At 35.0% G+C, this 27,261-nt stretch overlaps 1 protein-coding gene across 7 annotated transcripts in view; it reads left to right on the top strand.

Moving 5' to 3' along the window:
• Nucleotides 1-27,261, top strand: part of GPHN (gephyrin) — a 593,666-nt gene that overhangs the window by 351,919 nt on the left and 214,486 nt on the right. For 4 of the 7 annotated variants that reach the window (XM_077767141.1, XM_077767140.1, XM_077767139.1 and 1 more), the window contains exons 6-8: nucleotides 7,094-7,160; nucleotides 13,333-13,605; nucleotides 14,940-15,044. In XM_077767141.1, the coding sequence (XP_077623267.1) occupies nucleotides 7,094-7,160; nucleotides 13,333-13,605; nucleotides 14,940-15,044 (445 nt within the window). The remainder of the gene's footprint in view (nucleotides 1-7,093; nucleotides 7,161-13,332; nucleotides 13,606-14,939; nucleotides 15,045-27,261) is intronic. The other 3 variants (XM_077767144.1, XM_077767143.1, XM_077767142.1) reach the window with 1 other exon arrangement.

The raw sequence follows: 27,261 nt of genomic DNA, 5'->3' as shown, positions 1-27,261 counted from the left end.
ATGATGCTATGTTTTGGTGCAGAGACTACACTTTGGAAATTACTAATTTATCAGACTGTGACATCTTTCCACTGTACTTCTTACCTCACATTAGTTCTTTGAGTACACTGTGCTCTCAATAGATGAACAACTTAATATACCTAAAATGTACTTGGCTCTTTTTTGTCTCTGTGCTTTTACCTTGTATTTCTTCTCCATCTAAACTATCCTCTTTTTCTTTCCCTTCCCCCATTTTTTCTTACCTGTTGAAATATTTTCTTTTATAAAATCACTCAAATGTTACCTCTTCCATGAAGACTTAGTTGCTTAATATTCCTTAGTTGGAATATACTAAGACTGTAGTACTTGTATTTTTGAAAATTATTAAGTGAGATAGTGTTTGTAAAAATACCTGGGTGGCTCAGTCGGTTAAGCATCTAACTTCGGCTCAGGTCATGATCTCACAGTACGTGGGTTTGAGCTCCACGTCGGGCTCTGTGCTGACAGCCAGCTCAGAGCCAGGAGCCTGCTTCTGATTCTGTGTCTCCCTCTCTCTCTGAACCTCCCCTGCTCACATTGCCTCTCTCTCTCAGAAATAAATAAAACATTAAAACAAATTTTAATGTAAATATCACTGGCAAAAGTAAATATATAGTTGAATTTAGAATAATCTAATTTTGTAATGGTGGTGGGTTGATCACTTATACATCTAATGTGAAAGTTAAAAGACAGAAGTATTGGGTTGCTTGGGTGAGTCAGTCATTTAAGCCTCCATTTCTTGATCTCAGCTCAGGTCATGATCTCATGGTTTCTGAGGGCTCTACGCTGACAGTGGGAAGCCTGCTTGGGATTCTCTCTCTCTCCTTCTTTCTCTGCCCCTCCCCTGCTCACTCTCTGTCTCTCAAAAAAAAAAAAAAAATTAAAATATAAGTATAACTATAGTAACTTGTTAATGGATATACAAGTTAAAGAGATATAAATTGTGGCACTAAAAGCAGAATGTAGTACAAGGTGTAAAAATGTACAGCTTTAGAATGTTTTCAAACTTAAGTTGTAATAAACTTAAAATTAGCTGTTATAAATACGTTTTCTGTAAGCCTCATGGTAACCACAAAGCAAAAACCTATAGGAGACACACAAAAGAGAAAGAGGAAGGAATCCAAACATACCACTACAGTAAGCCATCAGATAACAAGGGAAGGAAGCAAAAGAAGAAACAAAGGTATTATAAAACAGCCAAAAAACAATAGAATTACAAGCAATCCATACCTATTAATAATTACTTTAAATGTAAATGGACTGAATTATCCAATTAAAACATAGAGTGGCTGAGTAGATTAATAAAAAAAGACCCCACTATATTCTGCCAACAGAGTCTCACTTCAGATATAAGGACACACACAGAATGCAAGTGAAAATATGGAAAAAGATATTTCCAAATGGAAATCAAAAGAAAGCTGAGATAATTATGCTTATATCATACAAAACAGACTTCAAGAAAAAGGCTATAATAAGAGACAAAGAAAAGTCATTGTATAATAATAAAGGGGTCAGTCCAAGAGGATACAACATTTGTTAAAACTTAGGCACCAAGATAGGAGTATCTATATATATAATTCAAATATTAACAGATCCAAAGGGAAAATTAGACAGCAATGCAATAATAGTGGGAGTCTTCAATACCGCCACTTTCATCAATGATTAGATCACCCATACAGAAAATCAATAAAGAAACATTGAACTTAAATGACACTTGAGACCAAATAGACTTAACAGACATTTACAGAACTTTCCTTCCAAAATCTAGAGTATACATTCTTCTCAAACAAACTTGGTCCATTTGCCATGATCATATAGTAGACCACAATATAAATCTTAATAGGTTTAAGATTAAAATCATATCAAGCAAGTACGGACCTTGAGGGTGTTATGCTGAGCGAAATAAGTCAGGCAGAGAAGGACAAATATCATATGTTTGCACGTATAGGAGGATTAGGAGGAACTTGACGGAGGAACAAGGGGGAGAAGAAGGGCGGAAATGGTGGGGGAAAGGGAGAGAAGCAAACCATGAGAGACTCTTGAATGCTGACAAAAACTGAGGACTGATGGATGTGGGGGGAGGGGGGATGGGCATGGAGGAGGACACTTGTGGGGATGAGCACTGAGTGTTATGTGGAAACTAATTTGACAATAAACTATTAAAAAAAAAAAAAGAAAATAAAAACTAAAAAAAAAAAAATCATATCAAGCATCTTTTCTATTCATAATGGTATGAAATGAGGTATCACAAGAAGAAAAATGGAAAACTCACAAATATATGGAGATTCAACAGCATGCTACTGATCAATTAGTGGGTCAAAGAAAAACTCAAAACAAAATCAAGAAATAAACTTGGGTGAAATGAAAATGGTAATATAGCATTCTAAAACTTGTGACATGAAGCAAAAGCACTTCTAAGAGAGAAGTTCACACTAGTAAATTCCTCCAACTGTAGACCTCAACTAAACTTTATACCTCAATGAATTAAAACAAAGAAAATTTTAAGCCCATAGTTAGAAGGAAGAAAATGAACAGCAGGAATAAAATATACAGAGAATAAAGACAACAAAAATAGCAACGATATTAAGAGCTCCCACTTTGAAAAGATAAAAGAAAATTAGATTCACCAAAAATATAACAATAATAAAGAGGTGACTCAACTAAATAGAACCACTTATAAAAGAGGAAATGTAAGAACTGATGTAACAGAAATACAAAGATCATAAGAGACTACTGTGATCAATTGTACACCAACAAATTGGACAATCTACAAAATAAGGATAAATTCTTAGAAACATACAACCTACCATGACTTAATCATAAAATAGAAAATCTGAACAGAGCAGTTACTAATAGGGAGATTGAATCAGTACTTTGAAACATTCTAACAAGTCAATGGCCATATGGCTTCGCTAGTGAATTTTATCAAACAATTAAAGAAGAGTTAATACCAAACCTTCTCAGACTCTTCCAAAAATAGAGGAAAGAAACTGAGTACAACAATAAAAGGAACATAATACAGTGGAATTTTTTCCCCAGGGTTACAGTGATGGTTTAACATCCATCAATCAATTGATGTGATAGATCTCATTAACAAAATAAAGGATAAAAATCATATAATACTCAGGGCACCTGGGTGGCAGAGTCAGTTAAGCGTATGAGTTTGGCTCAGGTCATGATCTCGGTTTGAACGTTCAAGCCCCGTGTCGGTCTCTGTGCTGACATCTCAGAGCCTGGAGCCTACTTTGGAGTCTGTGTCTCCCTCTCTCTGCCCCTCCCCTGCTCACTCTCTGTCTCTCTCTCAAAAATAAATTTTAAAAAATTTAATAAAATAAATCATATGATTCTCTCAAGAGATGCAGAAAAAGCATTTGATAAAATGTATGATTTTGATAAAATCATCCATTCATGATGGAAACTCTGAACAACATGGGTGTAGACGAAATGTACCTGAATATAATAATACATGTGATAAGCCCACAGCTAACATCATACTCAATGGTGTAAAACTGAAACTGTTCCATCTAAGATCTGGAACAAGACCAGGATGCCTACTTCACCACTTTTATTCAACAGAATATTGGAAGTTCTAACCAGAACAATTAGAAAGGAAAAAAATAAGTCGCCCAAATCAGAAAAGAAGTAAAACTGTCTGTTTGCAGATGACATGCTATTATATATAATAAATCCTAAAGACTATACCAAAAAAATGTGAATACTAAGAAACAAATTGGTAAAGTTGCAGGCGACAAAATCAGTTGCATTTCTATATACTAATGAACTATTAGAAAGAGAAATTAAGAAAATCTCATTTACAATTGCATCAAAAAGAATAAGATACCTAAGAATGAAATTAATAAAGGAAGTTAAAGTCCCATACGCTGAAAACTGCATGACATTGATGAAAGAAATTGAAGACACAACTAAATGGAAAGATATTTCATGGTCATGAATTGAAATAATTTATATTGCTACTTCTCCATATTCCCAAAACAATCTACATATTTGATGCAATTCCTATAAAAATTTCAATGGCATCTTTTATATAAATAGAACAATCATTCCTAATGGAAACACAAAAGATATTGAAATATTGAAAGCATCTTGAGAAATGTGAACAAAATTAGAGTCATCACACTTCCTGATCAACTGTTTTACAAAGCTATAGTAATAAAAAGCATAAAAACAGACTTAGAGCAGCTGAACAAAATAGAGTATTCATAAAAAAAAAAAAAAAGAACCCATGCGTATATAGTGAATGAATTTAGGACAAAGGAGCCCAGAATATACAATGGGATCATACTGTATATATAGAATACTATCTTATAAATGGTGGGAAAACTGGACAGTTACATGAAAAAGAATGAAAATAGGACCACTACACAAAACCATACACAAAGATCAACTGAATATAGATTAACGTCTTTAGTGTAAGACCTAAAACCATAAAACTCTTAGAATAAAACAGTGGATAAGCTTCTAGACATCATTCTTAGGCAGTGCTTTTCTGGATTTGACTCCAAAAGCAAAGGCAACAAAAGCAATAATAAATGGGACTACATCAAACTAAAAACCTATACAACAAAGGAAGTCATCAACAGAATGAAAAGGCAACCTAGGGAATGGAAGAAAATATTCACAAATTATATATCAAGTAAGGGATTAGTAATAGCCAAAGTACATAAACAACTCATACAATTTAGTAGAAAAAAATCCAATTGAAAAATGGGCAGGGTACTCAGTTGGTTAAGCATCTGAATCTTGATTTCAGCTCAGGTCATGTTCCCAGGGTTGTGAGACTGAGCCCTTCATCAGGCTTCATGGAGAGGATGGAGCCTGCTTGGTATTCACTCTTTCTTCCTCTCCCTCTGTGTCTCTTCTCCACTCGCGCTTGCTCTCTCACTCTCTCTCCTCTCTCAAAAAAATTATTTTAAAAATGGGCAAAGGATCTGAATAAATATTTTTCCAAATAAGATCTAAATGGCCAACAGATAAATGAAAATATACAGGGACTTGGAAGTCAAAACTGCAATGCAGTACCACTTTACTCACCTGTTAAATGGCTATTATCAAAAAAAGATGAGATAACAAGATGTCCAGAAAAGGGAACCCTGTGTATGTACTGTTGGTGGGAATGTAAATTGGTTCAGTCACTATGGAAAAGAGTACGTCAGTTGCTCAAAAACTTAAAAATAAATCTACCATATGATCTAGCAGTTCCATCTGAGTATTTATCCAAAGGAAAGGAAGTCACTATCTTGAAAAGATGTCTGCACCCCCATGTTCATTGTAGCATTATTTACAGTAGCCAAGACATAGAACAACCTGTGTCTATTGACAGATGAATGGATAAAGAAACTATGGTATGTATATGCAGTGGAATGTTATTGAACCTAAAAATGGAAGAAACCCTGCTGTTTGCCACAACATAGATGGACCTGAGTGCATTATGTCAAGGGAAATAAATCAGACAGAGAAAGACAAATAACTATATTATCTTACATATGTGTGGAATCTAAAAATAACCCAAACTTGGGGCACCTGGGTGGCTCAGTCAGTTAAGCATCTGACTTTATGCAGTCTGTGGGTTCAGGCTCTGAATCTGGCCCTGTGCTGACAGCTTAGAGCCTGGAGCCTGCTTCAGATTCTGTGTCTCCTTCTCTCTTTGTGCCCCTCCCCCCACTCACACCCTGTCTCTCTCTGTCTCTCAAAAATGAATAAATATTTAAAAGTAAAAAATAAAAATAAGCAAACTCATAAATAACAAAGAACAGATTGGTGGTTGCCTGAGGCAGGCATTGCACAATGGGTGAAATGGGCGAAGGTGGTCAAAAACACACTTCCAATAATTAAATAAATAAATCTAAGGGATGTAATGTCAGCATGGTGACTATAGTTAATACTGCTATATTATATATTTGAAAGTTTCTAAAAAAGTAGTTTGTAAGAATTCTCATTACAAGAAAAAAAATAGTAACTGTTTAGTGATGGATGTCAACTAAACTTATTATATAATCCTTTCACAATATATATACATATCACACAATTTTTTGTGCACCTAATACTAATACAATGCCCTTTGTCAATTATATTTCAATTAAAAAGGATATGGAAAATTTAAAGTAAATAGCTATCAACTCTTGTCTTTGTGAATAGGATATAACAGAAAAAAATACAACAGAAGACAAATTTAGGTTATTTCAGAGAGTGAAAGTAGTTAATAATCTCATTCATAGGAAGAAGTTTTGGGAAAAGATTGTTACATGACTTAAAATCTTAGTTGTAAAGTTTTAGAAATAGACTAATCTAATCCTTTTGTTTTCAGATGATGAAAATTAGATGTTACCAGGTGAAAGTAACACAGCCAGTTATTGGCAGAGCATGACTCTAACTCTCATATGAAATCCAAGCCTTCAACTCTTGACTCCTGTCTTCCAGTGCTTTTCCATTATTTATGTTTCTTATCTAACCACTTAGTTTAAAAGTGGCTTGGAAATTTGCAGTAATCTTTGAAAGACCTTTCTGCTTTCAACTGCCCTTGTTTTTCCAATGGATCTGTTAGCAGCTGAGCTCTCCAAACTCTCCCCACTGCCATTCATTTGTGAGAGACCTTATTTTACTTTAAAATTTACACACTTTACTAAGAAGCAATATAGCTCAAATTTAAGTCTCCCTCAATTCTTGAGTCCTTTTTGTGTTAGACTTTTGAAAATAAATATTACTGTGCTAGACATTTTTTAATACATTTATCTCATTGAAATCTTAGAACTGTATCAGATACAAAGAAGCTAAAGTTAGAGAAAGACAATATTCTGGCCATTACTTCTTTAAATTGGCTAATATATTCTGATTTTGTGTTCAGTACATGTTTCCAATCTAACACACTAACCATTATAGTAAAAATCTCAGCCAGAATGCCCAATTTGTATAGCAATTCGTGAATCTCTAGCTATCACAATTTTATTCTAAAACAATTGTTCACATGTAAAATACAATGATTGATCTTTGTTTTGAACGTATTTAAACCAACCATTCATTGCAATTTAGTATTCATCCAGTTTCTCTTTCCTTTCAGGCCTGTATGTGGAATCAGAGGTAAAACTCTCATAATTAACCTGCCAGGTAGCAAGAAAGGATCTCAGGTAAGCAATCTTGAGATTTATATGGTTTAGTGTAAAGTGTTAGCCCACTGCAAGTTAGTCAACCAAAAAGTTGGAGCACTCCACAAAGCTCCCCTCACTTCTGACACCAGTTGCAACCTAGTGTGTTCCCAGAGCCACCCTCAGTTTCAATAATTCACTAGAAAGACTCACAGAACTCACTGAAAGATGTTATTATCCTGATGGATATGGTTTATGACAGGGAAAGGATACAAATTAAAGTTAATCAAGAATAGAAGAGAAGTACCAAATGCAAACCATCTATTATCCTCTCCCTGTAGAGTCATGAATGCATTACTCTTTTGGCGTCAGTGTACAGCAGCATAGGGAGTATTGCCAGTCAGGGAACCTCCAAGCCCTTGGTGTTCAGAGTTTTTACTGGGGCTCATCACATTCTGCCAATATGGCTGGCCTTTAGTCTCTAGTCCCTTCCAAAGATTAGGCTAATTCCTTTAGTCTCCAACACTTTGCAGAGGCAAAACTGATACCAAAATGCTTAAAGCCCCCATCATAAATCACATTGTTAATACTGTCTGGTGGCCAAAGTTCCAAGGCAAACAGAGACACTCCTATCACATCCCAAAAACTGAGAGCAAAGGCCAAACTCTCTTGGGATAAGGTTAATTCTTCATTACACAAGCTTCCCCCTGGCCTTTGGCCGAGGCTCTCTAATAGCAAATGATTGTATTTATCTGGCTGGGCATCTATATTTACTACAGCATTTATATTACAGATGCAACAACGGTATCAGTGTGCATATGTCTGAGATTTGGAGAAGCCAGTATGGGATAAGGATAAAATTGAGAAACAGCTAATCTCTCCTCTAAGCGATTACAATACATTTTCATATTTTTGTACTAATATACTAATTTTCTACCTTGATCTGCTACTATTTGTATCCTATGATACATTTCCAAAGGACTATTTACCATAGAAATTAGCTGTCTTTTTCAAGCCAATCATTTTTCCATTGGTATTACATTCTGAGGAGGATTTAACCATTTCCTAATACGTATGATCATCAATATCAGTATTATAGTCTTACTAGCAACACCAGTTTTATGACATTTCAGAGTAGAGAAGTAGATAACAACCTGAAATATGAGTCAGAAAATACTGGCACACTACTGGAGTCCTACACAGATATTAACAGCCTAGTCCATCATCGTATCATATGACCAAACTGTCTCCCAGAACTATGCTACTCAGGTTTACAGACTTGTCAGGTTCCCAGAGCAAGAGTAGTCTCAGCAACTTATGGTTTTACCCTTTCTGGCATCTGTTACAACTGAGCTAAGAAACAGTATCTTCTTGTTCTATGGATTTTGAGACACCTGTATAATATTGGATCTCTTCCATTGCATAACTCATGTATTCATTCCTTTACCTCCAGTTACCATTCCTCCTTCTCTCCATTTATACTCAGACTTTTCCTTTGAAAATCTTTGAATGAGACAGTTGATTTGGCCACTATGCTGGTCCAAACTGCCACCAGTAATACTTATTTAGCAAGTGCCACCTGCTTAGTCCTTTTCCATTCATGTCAGGTAAGGTTACATAGGTACAGGACTAGTGAGCAATCTCACACACCAGGCAATGTAACTGCATCCATTGTCAATCCTAAATTGTCCAGATGGAGTCAGGCATAATCTACCTAATCAGGTCCTTAGGAACTCTGACATCAAGACTTAAAGATACAGTTATAGTTTCTGCTTAAGAATCATCCTGCTTTTGGCACACACAGTTGCAGTCCTGATACTGTCACCATATAGCATCAGGTAGGAAAAAAAGAAAGTTGGTCTGATATGATAAAAGAAAAAATATAGTCCTAAAAATATATATATTTACCAATATCATCCCCCAACCCTCTCTTCCCCAGAAAGGTAGAGGACTATATTTGGTGGGGACCTTCCCTAGGCCTGCCTGATATTGAATGTGACCACACACTAATGAGAACATGTAAGCCATGCTCCTCCTTCTTTGGACAAGAAATCTTTCCTTTGCCCATTCAAATTTGCTATCAAATCATTGCTCTGAATATGAAAGTGTGTACCTTGGTTTAAGGAAATGTGACTCTACAGTCATTGGTACAATATTTTCTGTCCTAGTCCTTTCATAGTACACTGAGCATTTGCATCTACCATTCGGTAAGCAAAGCCCAGTCCCGAGTAAATGTCTATTCCTATTAGGACTCATTTATAGCCTCCAGAGACTAGCAACATCAGTCCAATTTGCTAGCTATGTGCAGGACCTTCCCCTATGGAATCCGCTGTATAGCTTTCTGCTGTCCATCTTTTTTGTTAGCAGATAGAACCATTCTTGTTGACATTCTGTGCCTCAGAGGGTNCGGCCCCCCCCCCCCATTGTCTATTCATCTCATGGGCCCAAGTGCCATGTCAAGCATGCATGCTGGGATATCTGCTCATGAGTTCTAATTAACTTCCCATTCTGAAAGGGGGTTTTTCTGATGGGGATTAACATATCCTACTTTAATATACCCCTTCTATTCCCAGAGTGATTTTCATAGGCCATGTCCCACACAGGCATCCCTTTAATAGACCAATTTTCCATTGCCCTTCTGCCTGACCATATGACCAGGATTCTGGACACTTCTTGTGAGTTGTAAAAACCCAAACATAGGGGCAAGCATCATGCAGTTCAGCCCATCGAGCTGATTTGTTTTTACCTTCTTCAATCAGAGTGGCGGCCTTCCAAACAGGATGCTGTCCCTTCACCTTGGAATTGCCATCCATAAACCAAGCAGCTCTTTGTTGATCAGTAGAAAGCTGTTTATAGGGCACCGCCCAAGTGGCCCAAGTGGCCATGGGATCCAGCAGCTCCTCAGGTGGTTCCGAAGTCGGCCCTAGTGAAAAGAGGCTACCTGCTCGTGAGTACCTCCTTGCATTCTCCTGGTAGCATGATCCTATATGCACCATTTCCATTTTATTATGGAACTCTCTTGGGCATTGCCTTCCCATTAGAGTATTTCTCTAATATTTCCCAAAACATTATGGATATTTAAGGTTTCACGATAATTTTATGTTCTTCAGTCATAAGGGTAATCTCAATTATAAATCTAATAGCAAGCTAGTAAATGCCTCTCAAGTGGAAATTTTCTGATCTGAAATCCCAGCAGTTGTTTTTTGGTGGCACTCACAGATTTTTGCAATAAACCCAGTTTGCACTCCACCAGACCCCTTGACACTTCCTATGAGTTGGTAAAAAAAACAAACATAGGGGCAAACATCATGCAGTTCAGCCCATCGAGCTGATTTGTTTTTACCTTCTTCAATTAATGACCTGTGTTGACTCAGGCAATCTTATTGGTTCCCATTTCGCATGTACAATCTATATTGGTGGAAGAGTGGACTTTTATGCTTTCTGTTTTGCAGTACTAGGTAGGGGAAGAATTATCCAGTCAAACATAATATTCATCCCCATAATACATTCAGATAAAGGAGACTGACCACTTCATATAAAGTTTACTGTTTAAACATCTAATTTTCATCCCAACTTTCACTATAATTCCATCAACTGTTGTATCTCTCTATCCTTCTGATCTAACTGTACTCTACCCCTGCCCATTAGAACTTCAACAGGTGTTAGAATCACAGTACATAAGCAGTGCCATGTCAAGGAATCCCAGAAAAGGATCTTCTCCCTCCCCTGACCATTTTATCCATTTATGTGTATATGGCCTTGGATTTCTAGGCCTGGGTTGGACCAAGGGATTCAGACTCTTTGGTCAGGACATATATTGATTAGATTATGGGACCCTCACTTAAGATGGATCAAGGTGAGGTTTCTTTTAGTTATCTATGCTTTCTAGCTTTTAAAATTCCTTCAAACTAGGGTAAATTGATATTTGTTTAGGACCCTTCAATGTTGGGAGATCAGTGCTCCCCATCTGTCTGCTCAAACCAAAATAGTGCTACATTAAGGCCTTTATTTTGCCCCCAACAGTGCTCACTTTACTCATCCATTTCTTAATAATCATTTAAATATTTCTGCCCAGAAAGGATAAGTCCCTTGTATCTCTCATTTCTCTTACCCCCTTTCTCTAATGAATAAATCTAACTTTATTCACTATTTATTGCTTCAGCATAACATTTTTCTTTGGAAGCAGCTCAGGGGTTAGCAGCCATATGTCAGATCAGCCAGAATCTGAAGCTTGTCACAACCTTAGGATCCACCCCTACATTCTCCATTTTGTTTTAGCTAGTGCAAATAACAATAACCAAGATATTGTGTATTTACTTTGTTTCTCTATGCATCAATACAACTCGTTAAAAGTTGTATCTTTTGTTTCAAAATTCCATTGATAACTTTTATCTCTAAAAACTAATTGCAGCACAGCTACAATTGCATACTGTGCATGATCCTGTGTTTATCCAGATTCTAAAGATTCATCATCCCCACCCTTTCTTTCTTTCTCTTCCCAGATCATGTTTCATGATCATATGAGTCAGGATCTTTCTACTGAGTTTCATTTCTAACACCAACTGTAAGAAGTTTGGGCCAACTGCAAAAGTTAGCCAGCTATAAATGTGGAGCACTCCACGAGACTTCCCTCATTTCTGGCACCATAAAACCACCCTCAATTTTAATAATTCACTAGAAGAACTCACAGAATTCACTGAAAGCTGCTAAATTCAAAGTTATAGTGTATTACAGGGAAAGAATACAGATTGAAATCAGCCAAGAGAAGTAGCACATAGGGCAAAATGTGAGAGGTGCCAAATGAGGAACTTCTGATCATCTTCTCCCATGAATTCAATGATAGCATTACCTCTTCTTGACCATAATATGAGACAGTACACACAGAATATCATAATTAGGCACACTCACCTTTGTCTTTGATGTCCAGAGATTTTATTGGGACTTGATCACTATTACCTATATGGTTGGCCTTTAGTCTAACCCTTCCCAGAGGGAAAACTGATGTCTTTAGTCTCTAGTTTCTTCCAGAGGCAAAACTGACACCATTTTTTCTCTAAATCCTCATAATAATCCACATTATTAGATTGCCCAATGGCCAATCTCCTAGGCAAACAAAGATATTCTTTTTAGGCAAGACCAGGAACTAGAGTTCACCTCCCAAAAGCTGAGAGTAAAGGCCAGCCCTCTCATTGGTCAAGGTTAAATTCTTTGCTATATAATCTTTATCACTAGGGTGATTGAACCATACAAAGAGGGGTCACCTGGGTGGCTTAGTCGGTTGGGCGGCTGACTTTGACACAGGTCATGATCTCACGGTTCATGGGTTTGAGCCCCGCGCCGGGCTCTGTGCTGACAGCTAGCGAGGAGCCTGCTTCAGATTCTGTGTCTCCCTCTCTCTCTGACCCTCCCCTGCTCATGCTCTCTCTCTCTCAGAAATAAATTTTTTAAAAAAAGTTAAAAAATTTTTTGAACCATACAAAGAGAAGTCAAAAGATTAGTCACCCTTACAGATATTCCATACCCTCTGTAAATTCTAAGATATTTCTTTACATCTTAGATTTTAAGGTAAGTTACTTTAAATGTAAAAGAGAAAAACCTCTGCCCAAATACATTCCCTGGATATATCTGGCCCTATGTTCTGATTTTAAAGTTCTCACCTATTCTTTGTCTTTTGGTGAGAGAATACACCAATTCTCTTTTGGTTTATGTTACAGGTAATAGTGGACACTTGAGCAGGAGACTGTAGTGATTTTTATGCAGTGCTCTGTACAAACTCATATCTATTTTTGCATATTGCACAATGTTGCCTATGTCTTATGATGGTAGTCAGAACTTAAGCTTTCTGAATAAATTAAATCAGCCCTCAATTGGTTTGTTAATTCTAGTACTTTGCTCTTACTAGAAAGGTGAAAACTGTTTCCTGCCTTTCCCATAATTCATCTTTAAAACCCAAAGTTATATAGAAATTTTACTTTAAGAAAAATGTACTATAGGCTTATATATTTCTGTAATTTTACAGCTCACAGAGACTATTTTAAAGTATACAGTGTTTACTTCATATTTCACATTACAAAAACAATACTTTAACTATGATTCATTCTTAAGACTGATGGAAAGAAATATAGATCCAAAATCACAAATAAATGTGATTGCTATCATTTTATATACCTTTAAAAGTGCTTTAACTCCATTTTTTTCTTCCTCTTGCATACAGGAATGCTTTCAGTTTATACTGCCAGCTCTACCTCATGCCATTGACCTTTTACGTGATGCCATTGTAAAAGTAAAGGAAGTGCATGATGAACTTGAAGATTTACCTTCCCCACCACCTCCTCTTTCCCCTCCTCCCACAACTAGCCCCCATAAACAGACAGAAGACAAAGGGGTTCAATGCGAGGAAGAGGAAGAAGAGAAGAAAGACAGTGGTGTTGCTTCAACAGAGGATAGTTCTTCGTCACATATAACTGCAGCAGCCATTGCTGCCAAGGTAAGCCTGCTGACAAAGACCCAAATATCTAAAGGAACCACAGGTAAATGTACTGATTTCATCTCTCTTTCCGCCCCATTTTTTTCATAAGTTCAGTACCTCTTCAAGGCATCCTTAAAAAAGAACTAGGATATTTATGATACTTCACAGCTATGTTCCCTCCATAATGTAGATAGACTCCTTGAAAGCACTGAAGTTTGTTCTCAGTTTTGAGGCATTAAGAATAGTGCTGTTGCCTATTGAAGTAATAGCTATAATGATAAACAATGTGACATTTAACTCTCCAGAAATGTCATTTTGTGGACATATTAAATATACAATGTTTATGTATTTAAAACATCAAATATTCACAAATTCATAAAGGAGCAGCAAACCGAAGGTAAGAAACCTTAGATAATTATAAAAATTAGTTGAAAAAGATTAATAAAGATTTTTTTAAAGACAGATTTTTTTCAGCAATTAACATTCATTTAAATATTTCTTCACCGAAATTACCCAAGCACTATGGAGAGAAAATAGATATAATGTACTTTTTTTATATAATAAAATAATGTTATTAGAATAGTGCCAAAGTATTACAGATTCTTTTTGGGCAATTCTGGTAGTAAATAGAGTACCATGAGGTACTTGCATAAACTTAGTTCCCTTAGTCATAGAACATCATTTACATTATTATTCATACCTAGTATAATCCACCCAGTAAGCTTTACAATCTTCAGAAAGTAATATATCACTTCTGGGAATAATGATTGTTCATTGATTGAGAGCATAAAGATTGAAAACCTAATCTTATTAGATGAAGTAATTCCTAAAGTTTTAGGCGTCATCCAGATATTTTGGCTATGAACATAACGAGAGGATTTTCAACAACACATAGATTAAAAGGATTATAGAGATCTTTTTAAGGTGTCCTTGTAGACAACCAGTAGGTGGTTCTTTCACTGAAGACCAAATGATTTTGTCTCCACATCTATTCAATGGTCCATTAAGTCTTTACTTAAGATTAGTAAGTAGTTATGTTGTTATGTGATTTTGCTTTGTTTTGTTTCATTTTGTTTTTATGGAACTGATGGGTTAAATAGGTACCCATTTTAAATCATTATATCTTCTTACTCTTTTACTCTTAGTTAAAAGAGTAAAAAGTACCATCAATTTCCATCTTAAGAAAAAGCTTACAACATTTGAAGTCTAAGCTGGTATTGTCATTCTACATTTGAAAAATTTTGGCATTTCATTGTTTAGTTTTCACCTTTTCCTTTCCAGTCATTTTGCTTGTATAGTTTCATGTTTTCTTGTCACTATACTCATAGTTGTTATGTGTTGTGCATTTGAAGCATCCATTCTACACCAGTCCAGCTGTTATCATGGCACACGGTGAGCAGCCCATTCCTGGTCTCATCAATTATTCCCATCATGCAACAGACAGTGCAGATGAACGGGTAAGACAATAGGCTTTTGCATTAAAGATTTTGCAAGCATACAGCCTACCACCTATCCTTGGAGATAGGTATAACATTTTATAGAAGATGTGTTTTATTCTGAATGATCTTCAGCATACTTTTTTTCTAAAAGTGTAAGTGCCACTGAGCATATTCTTTCAAGGAATTTAGTTTAATAGAGTTTCTCCTGTATCTGAAATATTCTGATATCATTAAGATTCTGCCGTATGTGACAAAGAGCTTTTACCACATAACTCCAAGAAATTCATTCCTCAGAAGTTATTATTTTCCTGTAGCAATTTTATCACATACCCTTAAATAAATTACCTGGCTTAATTAAGATAAGCCGTTAAAAGAATCACTTTACGTCTTAAAACACGAACAAATTGGTCAAACTAATATTTAATTTCTGATAACCTCATTTTTTGCTCATGATTTTTCATCTTATTTTCTTTTCCTTCATTATGTTCTCATTAATACCATTTTGAGATTTGAGTCTTGACACAATTTCTAAGATTACTAATCTTCAAATAAAAACTTCAAAGGATACATTATCACCTGTTTTAGTCACTGACTATATGATAGTTTATAAAAAGCTCTAGGCTAGAAAAAATTGAACTGTTAAGTATAACTAACTAATAATAATTTTTAAAAACTTTTAAAAATTTAAATAAATAAATAAAGTTAATGAAATAATAATAATTTAGACCATGGATGTCAGAAAAATCTATCCCAGTCCCTAATATGGATATAAAATGAGAGGGGGAAGAAAAAAAAGTAATAAAGTGAAATTTGACTTAAAATCTTAGGGAAATCCAATTAAAAATGGACAAAAGACATGAATAGACATTTATGAAATATTATTCAGCCATTAAAAAGAATGAAATCTTGCTATTGTCAATGACATGTATAGAGCTATAGAGTATAATCCTGAACGAAATAAGTCAGTCAGAGAAAGACAAATACCATATGATTTCACTCACATGTAAAGTTTAGGAAACAAAACAAATGAACAAAGGAAAAAATAGAATTCTGTTGGCATTTGGGATTTACCTGTGGTTGCAACAAAAAGATACCTATAGACTTAAGCAAGTGCTGAAAAGTGTACTCCTCCAACAGTGTGGTTTATCTGGTCCTATTTGTTGAATTCATTGGGCCTATCAGTGGATGATCTCTAAAACTGTTAATGAAGGGGCCCCTGGGTGGCTCAGTCAGGTAAGTGCCCCACTTTGGCTCAGGTCATAATCTCACAGTTCATGAGTTTGAGCCCCACATCAGGCTCTATGCTAACAGCTCGGAGCCTGGAGTCTCCTTCAGATTCCGTATCTCCCTCTCTCTCTGTCCCTCCCTGGCTTCTGCTCTTGTCTCTCTCTCAAAAATGAATAAACATTTTTTTTATTTTTTAATTTAAAACTTTTTTTAATTTTCATTTATTCTTGTGAGATAGAGAACACAGAGCACAAGGAAAGGAGAGGCAGAAGGAGAGGGAGACACAAAATCTGTAGTAGGCCCCAGGCTCCAAGCTGTCAGCACAGAGCCTGATGCAGGGCTGAAACCCATGGACCTCAAGATCATGACCTGAAATGAGGTTGGATGCCTAACCGACTGAGCCATCTAGGCTCCCTTAATTTAAAACTGTTAATGAATAATTTTAAAGGTAAAATCATAATTTTACTGTAAATACTAAATGAATACATATCAAAGGTGTTATTTATTAATTAATTATTGAAGGAATCAGATATTACAACTGTTTCACAGGAAAATTCAAAGGACACAAAAACATAAGCATTAAGTACTAAATGAATGTAAATGAAATTTGACAACACTTTAGTTGTTATCTGCAAAGTAGCCCATTGCACTTCTCTTGTACAAAAGAATCATTTGAACAAAAACACACATTACTATTTTCTGCAAGGTTGAGTTGTAAAATAGCTGAAAGACTGTAGACAGTGAACATAATCCAGAATGTTCCACTACACAGGACACCTAATATTTTTGTCCATTTTAAAGTCTTTCACAGTTTTTCCTGACATGTGAAAGGAATACAAAGATATATGGATGTTTACAAAATAAAATAAAATTTTTACTCAAGATGTCCATGTACCTAATGTTCTTCCTTAAAAATGACTTTTTGGCTAAAATGGACAAATCAGGAGACTATAGATGCTGACGAGGATATGGAGAAACAAGCACCCTCCTACACTCTTGGTGGGAATGTAAACTGGTGCAGTCTCTCTGGAAAACAGTGTGGAGGTTCCTCAAAGAATTAACAATAGAACTCCCCTATGACCCAGCAATAACACTGCTAGGAATTTACCCAAGGGATACAGGAGTGCTGATGCATAGGGGCCTATGTACCCCAATGTTCATAGCAGCACTCAACAATAGCCAAAGCATGGAAAGAGCCTAAGTGTCCATCAACTAACAAATGGACCAAGAAGATGTGGTTTATCTATACAGTGGAATACTACATGGCAATGAGAAAGAATGAAATCTGGCCATTCATAGCAACGTGGATGGAACTTGAGGGTGTTATGCTGAGCGAAATAAATCAGGCAGAGAAGGACAGATACCATGTGTTTTCACTCATATGTGGAACAGGAGAAACTTAACAGAGGACCATGGGGGAGGGGAAGGAGAAAAAATAGTTAAGGAGAGGGAGGGAGGCAAACCACGAGAGACTCTTAAATACTGAGAACAAACCAAGGGTTGATGGGTCTGGGGGAGAGGGGAAGGAGGTGGTGGGCATGGAGGAGAGCACTTTTTGGGATGAGCACTGGGTGTTATATGGAAACCAACTTGGCAATAAACTATAAAAGGAAAGAAAAAAAAAGTAAAAAAAAAAATGACTCTTGATTTTCTCAAAATTTCAATTAAAAAAGCCAGTAAGTTTTTATAACACAACCATTGTTTGTAAAGGGATGACTTGTTAGGATGCCAATTATTTTTTCCTAGCATTGACCTTTGAGTAATATTGTGACCCAATTATGTATATATTAGTATTATTAGTAATTAATAATTAGTAACCATTAGTAATTAGTAATAATTATTTGGGCTAATAAAATATATTTATTAAGCTTTTCATGAAGCTAACTAACTATCAATAAAATAAGTAGAAAGCTGTATTAAACTACAAAGACCTTTTTCATATTTGGGAAGTAGTATCCATTGCGCCTTATGGAACAGCATGAATTTTGGCATCAGATATTTTCAGTTCTGTCAGTTAATAGCTCTATGACATTGTATTGCTTACCCTTTCTAAGCCCCAGTCTTCTAAAATAGGAAGATCAATGATATTAATATCATGATTACTTAATGACTAAGTTATGAATATTTAGATAGGAAAATGGATATAAAAGCACTTAAAGCAGTATCTTAATAAAAGTAAGCATTCATTATTTTAGGGGATCGACCACCTCACTGATACTAACTCAGCTTTCAAATGCTACTTACACACTTCTCTCTTCACACTTCCTCTTTCCTTTGCCCAGTTGAACAAGCCTTTCTTTTTCCTTCTTATTCTACCTTTAGGTATGATTTAAGGCCTACCTCAGTGCCTTATATTTTTATAGGTGGTGACCTCCTTTGGAAATGTGATTAATGTTGCTGTCCCTCTCCAAGGGCCTATACACACAATGTTGAGTTTAGTTGCAAGGCCTATGCCTTAGATGAAGTTTTTTTTGTGTCACAAGAAACAACAGGTGTTGGTGAGGATGTGGGAAAAGGGGAACCCTTTTGCACTGTTGGTGGGAATGTAAACTAGTACAGCCACTATGGAAAACAGTATGAAGGTTCCTCAGAAAGTTAAAAATAGAACTACCCTACAATCCAGCAGTCACACTACTAGGTATTTCTACAAATATATAAAACTACTGATTCAAAGGGATACATGCACTCTGATACTTAATAGCAGCATATCTGCAATCACCAAACTGGAAATAGCTGGAGTGTCCAATGACTGATGAATGGGTAAAGATGATGTGGTATGTATGTGAGTATGTATATATGTTATGCTAAGCAAAACAAGTGAGTCAGAAAAAGACAAGTATCATATGATTTCTCTCATGTGGAATTTAAGAAACAAGCAAAGGGGAGAAAAAAGAGAGATGCAAACCAAGAACAGGCTCTTACAACTACGGAGAACAAACTGATGGTTACCAGAGGGGATGTGAGTGGAGCAATGGGTTACATAGGTGATGGGGATGAAGGAGTACATTTGTAATGAGCATTGGGTGCCCTATGGAACTGTTGAATCACTATCTTGTACACCTGAAATTAATATTACACTGTCTGTTAACTAATGAATTTAAATAAAAACTTAAAAAAAATAAATAAAAGTTTAAAAACTTCTTGTACCAGCTCAAGTCCAGCCTCCTCCCTATAGCTTTTCATAGATCTAATCTATATTTATCTTTCCTTTCCCTTTGTATTACATTCATTCACCAAATATTTATCTTGACACGAATATGCATGTATCACTCTGTTGGATGCTGTGAGTTTTTAAATGATTATATATTATTTGGGCCCTACCCTTGAGGAACTCACAGTGTGAGAATAATATATTCTCAAATGAACTGGTTTTATATCATAACTGTTAGTATTCTCATAAGGTACAAAACTAGTCTATTATTCCAAATTGTATTTTAGGAAATTATATGAGATTTATCAGTGGCTATTTTGAAATTACTTGACATGTTCCCAGGGAACAATCTGGTCTGACCCACCATCATCTTTCATCTCCGTTATTTCAGTGGCTAGTCTCATCAGTTCCACCTTTGCCTCTCTTCAGTTTACTCTTCTCCTCAAAGCCAAGTCCACTTTTTAAAGCATGAAGTAGATCATGTCACTTTCAATGGATTCTTGTTACATATAGAATAAAACAAACTCTTTGACATGTTCTACCTGATTCTACATGTACTGGCTCTCTCCAACTTTTCTAGACCCTTCTTGTACCATTCTTTTCCCTTTTCTCATTGCTCACTAAGCTTCATCAGGCTTTTTCTTGCCTTGGAGAATGTGCTGTCCCCTCTACCCAAAACGTTCTTAACGCCACTCTTTGCCTGGCTAACTTCCATTTATTCTTTATGTTCTAGTGTAAGTACTTATTTTTCATAGAAAGACCTCTGATCTGCCTCCCCTCGTCTAAATTATTCTTACCATCACTTTGTCTTATAGCATCTCATTCTTTTCCTTTATAGCACTTATCACAATTTACACTTATGTACTTATTCATGTGTTTGATACCTATATATGTAGTCTGTTAGGTCCATGAAGACAAGAATCACATCTCAGTTTATGTGATTGATCTATCCAGTGTATAGCACAGTTTGGCACATATCATACACTGTATAAATATTTGTTAAATTTGTTCCATGAAACTATCCATTAAAGACAGATATAAAAAAACAAGATATGGTTATCAGTGACCATGATGTATAAGGACTCTTCCATGAAACAGATAATCAGCATATTCTTTCCCTGTAGTTAGCCAATATATTAAGTGACTATAGTAATAATGATGAGGTCATTTTTTAATGCTAACTATATAGCGGATAGTATTTTAAGTGGTTTATATAAACTATCAAAACTTGATACAGAAATGCAGCTATCAGCAAGATTATGCCTTTTATTTACCTGGAAGACAAGTTTATATGGCAAAAGAAATTTTCATATAGACCCTGATTAATACCATTGAGAACAACAAAAATTCTGAATAATTTCAAACAATATGAGAATAATTTTAATAAGTATAAATAGTCCTTATAAAGAAACAAAATCATGAATGTTTAAATATTTACATGTATAAAAGATATGTTACAGTTGTACCTCATGTTCACTATCTAGACAAAATCATAAAGTGTGGCTTTTCTTTGTAAATATGAACCACAAAGTTCTTGTGTGTTTTTTATCATTAAATTTAATCTAAATGCAGTTCTTCATATTTATTTCTGTTAAATTTTGTTTTGCTACATTTATCTGATCAGTCTAGCCTAAAAAGATCTTTTTTAATCAGTATCTGCCATATTACCTGTATTTTCTAGCTCTGTTCCCTACATATATGTTAATCATGCTTTCACTGAAGTCACTGATAGAAATTTTGTTATGATAGGCTATTTCACGTGCTACCAGAAACCCTACTAGTTATGTATATGTATATTTGCTAACCAGATAACATATATGTCTCTTCTAGTCATCAAAACCTACTTTCTTTGTCTATCTTGCCCACAGGAATTTCATGAATGACTTGTCAGATGTCTTACTGAACTCAGAATACACTAATTTTATAGTTCTGTTCTTTAGTAAAATTTTTATAACCCTTAATCATAGCCACTAAAATAACAGTATCAGAAGCTCTGGAAAGATACATGATATATATTTTCTGAAAATCTGTTTTATATTCACATGTAATCTATTTTTACTAATAAATTCAGATCTTACATTGCATATTTGGATGTCTAGTTGGATTTTTAGAAAATGCAACCTACCCAGGACTCCTGGCTGGCTCAGGCAGAGGAGCATGCAACTCTTGATCTCAAGGCTGTGAGTTTGAGCCCCATGTTGGGTGTACAGATCACTAAATGAATAAAGAAAAACTTAAAAAAAAAAAAAAGGAAAAGGAAAATACAGCCTACCTTGAAGATCTTTAAACAGATAAGTTACTAAGAAAGGATGTGATGGAACTAACTACCAAGCTGGATAGTGACTCTAAAAGCATTGCCATAGAGATTGACAAATTGTAGCTATGGAAGCTGTACTCCTTCATATATGCCTGCTTTGGGAAAAAATAGCTCCAATTATTATAAATTTGCTTACTACCTACCCAGAATTAAATGCAAACATCTTCTATTGAGTAGTCTTCCAACTTTTCTGTAAATTTAAATATTTTTTCAATACAAAAATTTTAACTGTTATAAATAATGATTCAAGGGTAATTGTACACTCCCTTATGAATTTCCTTGACATCAAAATACAAATGTATGTGTTTATTTTATTAGTGTTGTTACTGGCATTTCAATAGACTTCAGAGCTCAAAAAGAGAAGTGACACTTTGGTGATGTATTCTGAGTTTGATATTATAACTCCATTTTTTCTTTTAGAAGTGTTCACCCAGTCAGTCAAATTAATTGAACAGAAAAACAACATAGATTGAAAGAATTAGTAAAGTTTCTTTAAAAAGTATTCATTCTCATTACAATTTCCCTTAAAGGGGAAAATTCTGTTGTTTAATAATCGGCAGTCAAAATATATTGTATATCTCCAAAAGGTTTGAGATCAAATGGGACAAATTGTTTTCTCCATGCTCTCAGTTGCATAAGACAGTAAGAATACAGATTATTCTCTAAAAGTAAAGGAATGTTATTTTCTTTGGAAGTGATTTGGCATTTCTTCTTCTCATTTGTGCTGACTTAACCCACTACAAATTCTGCTTACTCGAGGTGGATACTCACTACTCCTTGGCAAGCCTTGGGTTCATCTCTTATTGACTCCTTTATACACACTGATGAATTGCAATTGTCAGAGCTTAACCTTTTTTCACCTCCTCCTTTTCTCCATTCTATTATCTTGCTTCTTGTTTTATTAAAGACCATCAAGGCTAAACATCTGTCCCCTCTGCTTAAACTATTTTTCTGAGTTAATTCTTCACTCTGTTCCTTCTAGCTCAAAGAGAGTTTATAATTCTTAAAAGTTAGTGCCTGCTTCTTCTACTTTATTATGAAGGAAATAATTATTAAGTATCAAGACATTATTAAGTATGCAAGACATTGTATTCATTCTTTTATTTCTCCCTTACTGTTGAATGCATAGACCAGGTCTTAATTTTAAAACAATCCATTTCATGGATTTTATTAGTAAAAATATCTGTATTTATACAAGTAATACATGAATACACCCTCCTTATGAAAAATGAAAATAAATAAAAATGAAACAAAAGATTAACACCCATTTTAACTATCCTCTCATCTTTTTCTTATTTGCTTTCACACTGCCCCAGAAGTAATCACTTTTTTAAAAATCAGAGGGGTATCTTTCAAAACTTTTTATACTTTTCTATATAAACATAGTAAATACAATCCTAGCAGTTTCTAAGTGGTGTGTGTGTGTGTCTGTTTAATTAAGAAAGGAAGAGAGAAACTTGACAAGCTGCTTCTAAAATATATACAGAATAAATGCAAAAGCCAAAATAACCAAGATACTCTTGAATAAGGAAAAGAACCAAATGGAAAGTTCTGCCCTATAAATATCAAGATTTAAAATGATGTAATTAAAGTACTGCATTATTGGTGTAAGAATGAACAGACCAGTGGAACAGAATATAAGATGAAGAAAAACACCAACACATGTATGGACACTTGGTATATGACAGTTTGTACTGCATTCCAGTGGAAAAAGTCTTTTTTCAATAAATGATGCTGCCACAATAAGCTGTCCATATTAAAAAAAAAAACAAAACTAGTTCACCTAACTCATATAGTATATAAAAATCAATTCTAGATTACTGGAGACCTAAATATGAAAGGCAAAATTATAAAATTTGTAGAATGATACAGGACAACACTTTTACTATGCTGGATTAGAGGATTCCTTTTAAAAATTAATTAAAGTAAAATTTGCATAACATAAAATTTACCATTTTAACCATTTTAAAGTGTACAATTCACTGGCTTTTAGTACATTCACAGTGTTGTGCTACCATCACCTCTAATTCCAGAATATTTTATCACTTCCCCCACCACCAACAACAAATCCATACCAGTTAACCAGTTCCTTCCCATAACTTCTTTCCCTGCCTTCTGGCAACTATTAATTTCCTTTCTGTCACTATGGATTTGACTACTCTGGGCATTACATACAAATGGAATCATGTAATATGTGGCTTTTGATGTCTGGTTGCTTTTGCTTAACATCATGTTTTCAAGGTTCATCTGTGTTGTTGCATATATCAGCATCTCCTTTTATGGTTGCACAGTATTCCATTATGAATATGCCACATGTTATTTAGCCATTAATCAATTGATGGACATTTTGGTTGGTTCCACCTTTTGGTTATTAAAATAATGTTGGTATGAGCATATGTGTACAAGTTTTTGTTTGAACACACTTTTCAATGCTCTTGCATCTACACCTAGGAATAGAATTGTTGAGGCATATGATAATTCTGTTTAACTTTTTGAGGAACCTCACAAACTGTTTTCTACAGAGATCTATCATTTTACATACCCAACAGCAATGGATGAGGTTTCTAGTTTCTCTACATGCTCAACAACATTTGTTATTTTCCTTAAAAAAAAAAAAACTATAGTCATTGGGTATGAAGTGGCATTTCATTGTGGTTTTGATTTGCATTTCCCTAGTGACTAATGATGATGAGCACCTTTTATTGTTGCTATTGACCATTTGTATATCTTTTTAGCAGAAATGTCTATTCAAGTCTTTTGCCTCTTAAAAAATGAGGTTGTTTTTCGGAACACCTGGGTGGCTCATTAAGCGTCCAACTCTTGGTCTCAGGTCATGATCTGCAGTTTGTGTGTTCGAGCCCCTCTTGGGGGGTTCAGTGGTACTCTGCACTGATGGTGTGGAGCCTGCTTAGGATTCTGTCTTTCCCTCTCTCTGACCCCCACCCCCCGTTCATGGTCTCTGTCTCAAAGTAAAAACTAAAAAAATGAGGTTTTTAAATGGTTTGTTTTCTGTTGTTGAGTGTTCTTTATGTATTTTGGGTACTAGACCATTATCAGATATATGATTTACAAATCATATATCTATATGATTTTCTCCCATTCTGTAGGTTGTCTTATCTACTTTTATCGATAATGCCCTTTGATAAATGGAACTTTTTAATTTTTTTTAATGTTTTATTTATTTCTAGGAGAGAGAGAGAGAGAGACAGCGTGAGCAGGGGAGGGTCAGAGAGAGAGGGAGTCACAGACTGAAACAGGCTCCAGGCTTTGAGCTGGCAGTCAGCACAGAACCCGACGCGGGGCTCGAACCCACGAACCGCGAGTTCATGACCTAAGCGAAAGTTGGACGCTTAACCGACTAAGCCACCCAGGCGCCCCGGAACTTTTTAATTTTGATGAAATCTTGTGTAAATATTCTAAGTTCCTTCTACTTTTGGTATCATATCTAAGAATCTAGTACTAAATACAAGATAGTGAATATTTATCCTTGTTTTCTTCTAAGCATTTTTATTATTTTAGCTCTTATATTGAGTTCTTTCATTGATTTTGAAATAATTTTTGTATACGGTGTGAAATAAGGATCCAACTTCATTTTTTTTAATGTGACTATCAAGTTGTTCTGGACACAGTTTATTGAAATGACTATTCTTTACCATTAATTGTCTTGGCACCTTTGTCAAAAGTCAATTAACCTTAACATAAGAGGGTTTCTTTCTAAACTCTCAATTCTATGCCATCGGTTTATATGTTTATCCTTATGCCAGGATTATACTGTTTTGAATACTGTACTTTTAAGTAAGTTTTCAAATTAGAAAGTGTGTGTCCTTCAACTTTCAAGATTATCTTGGCTATGCGGAGCCCTTAAGTTTCCATATGAATTTTGGGATGGTTTTTCTATTTTTGCAAAAAAAAAAATCTGTTAAGATTTGCATTAAATCTGGGGATCCTTTTGGGTAATATTGCCATCTTTACAATATACATCTTTCCACTTATTTATGTCTTCTTTCTTTTGTAATTTTCAGTGTACAAGTCTTGCACCTCCTTAATTAAACATATTCCTTAATTTTTTTATTCCTTTGATACTATTGTAAATGAGATTCTTAAAAAATTTTCTCAATGTTAGTGTACAAAAATACAGCCAATTTTTTTAGTTCCTCATGTATCCTGCAACTTTGCTGAATTTATTGGCTCTAATAGTTCTTTCTGTGAGTTATAGAATTTTATATGTATAACATTATGCCCTCTATGAAGAAGAAGTTTTATTTCTTCCTTCCCAATATGGATGGCTTTCATTTCTTTTCTTGTCTAATTTCCCTGGCTACAACTTCCAGTACAGTGTGAAAAGAAGTGCTGAAAGAAGACATCCTTCATCTTTATCTTAGGAGGAAGCTTTCAGTCTTTTATCTAAAAGTAGCATGTTAACTATGGATTTTTCATAGATGCCCTTTATCAGGTTGAGGGAGTTGCCTTCTATTTATTACTATTTTTCTGAATATTTTTATCATGAAAGGGTGTTTGGTTTTGTCAAATGCTTTCTCTACATCAGTTAAGATTATCTTGTGGATTTTGGGGCGCCTGGGTGGCTTAGTCGGTTAAGCGTCCGACTTTCGCTTAGGTCATGATCTCGTGGTTCGTGGGTTCGAGCCCCGCATCGAGCTCTGTGCTGACTGCCGGCTCAGAGCCTGGAGCCTGTTTCAGTCTGTGACTCCCTCTCTCTCTGACCCTCCCCTGCTCATGCTGTCTCTCTCTCTCCTAGAAATAAATAAAAATATTTTTTAAAAAAAAGATTATCTTGTGGATTTTTTTCTTTATTAATAAAAAGAATATTTATTTCTAATGTTAGAATATTCTAATAAATATGAATTATTAGAATAATCTAATGATTAGAATATATTTCTATTAGAATATTCTATTTATTAGAATATTTTAATATTAGAAATATATTTCTAATGTTGAACCACACTTACACTTATGGAATAAATCCCACTTGGTCATGGTATGTAATCATTTTAATATGCTGTTGGATGAATTTTCTAGTATCTTTTTTAAGAGTTTGCGTCTGTATTCATAAGGAATGTTGGTCTATAGTATTCTTTTACTGTGCTGTCTTCATTTGACTTGATATCAAGGTGATACTGGCCCCATGAAGTGATTTAGGAAATGTTCCCTCCTCTTCAGTTTTCTGGAAGAGTTTGTAAAGATTTGTGTTAATTATTTTTTAAGCATTTGATAAAACTCTCTAATGAGGCTATGTGGCCCTGAGTTTTTGTGTATTGGAAGTTTTTTTTATTATTGATTCATACTTGTTATATGTCTACTCCAGATTTTCTTCTTCCTGTATCAGTTTTCATAATTTTTATGTTTTTAAGAATTTTCCCATTTCATCTGGGTAATCCAATTGTTGGCATACAATTATTTATAGTATTATAATTCTTTTTATTTCCTTATGATCAATAGTAATGTCCCCACTTTCATTCCTGATTTTGGTAATACGAGTTTTTCTTTCTTTCTTTTTTTTTTTTTTTTTCTTAGTCTAGGTT

Source organism: Crocuta crocuta, unplaced genomic scaffold (genome assembly GCF_008692635.1).
Source record: "Crocuta crocuta isolate KB4526 unplaced genomic scaffold, BGI_CrCroc_1.0 scaffold55, whole genome shotgun sequence".
Taxonomy (NCBI): domain Eukaryota; kingdom Metazoa; phylum Chordata; class Mammalia; order Carnivora; family Hyaenidae; genus Crocuta; species Crocuta crocuta.
Note: the sequence above shows the minus strand (reverse complement) of the source record. Positions and strands in the feature narration are given on the sequence as shown.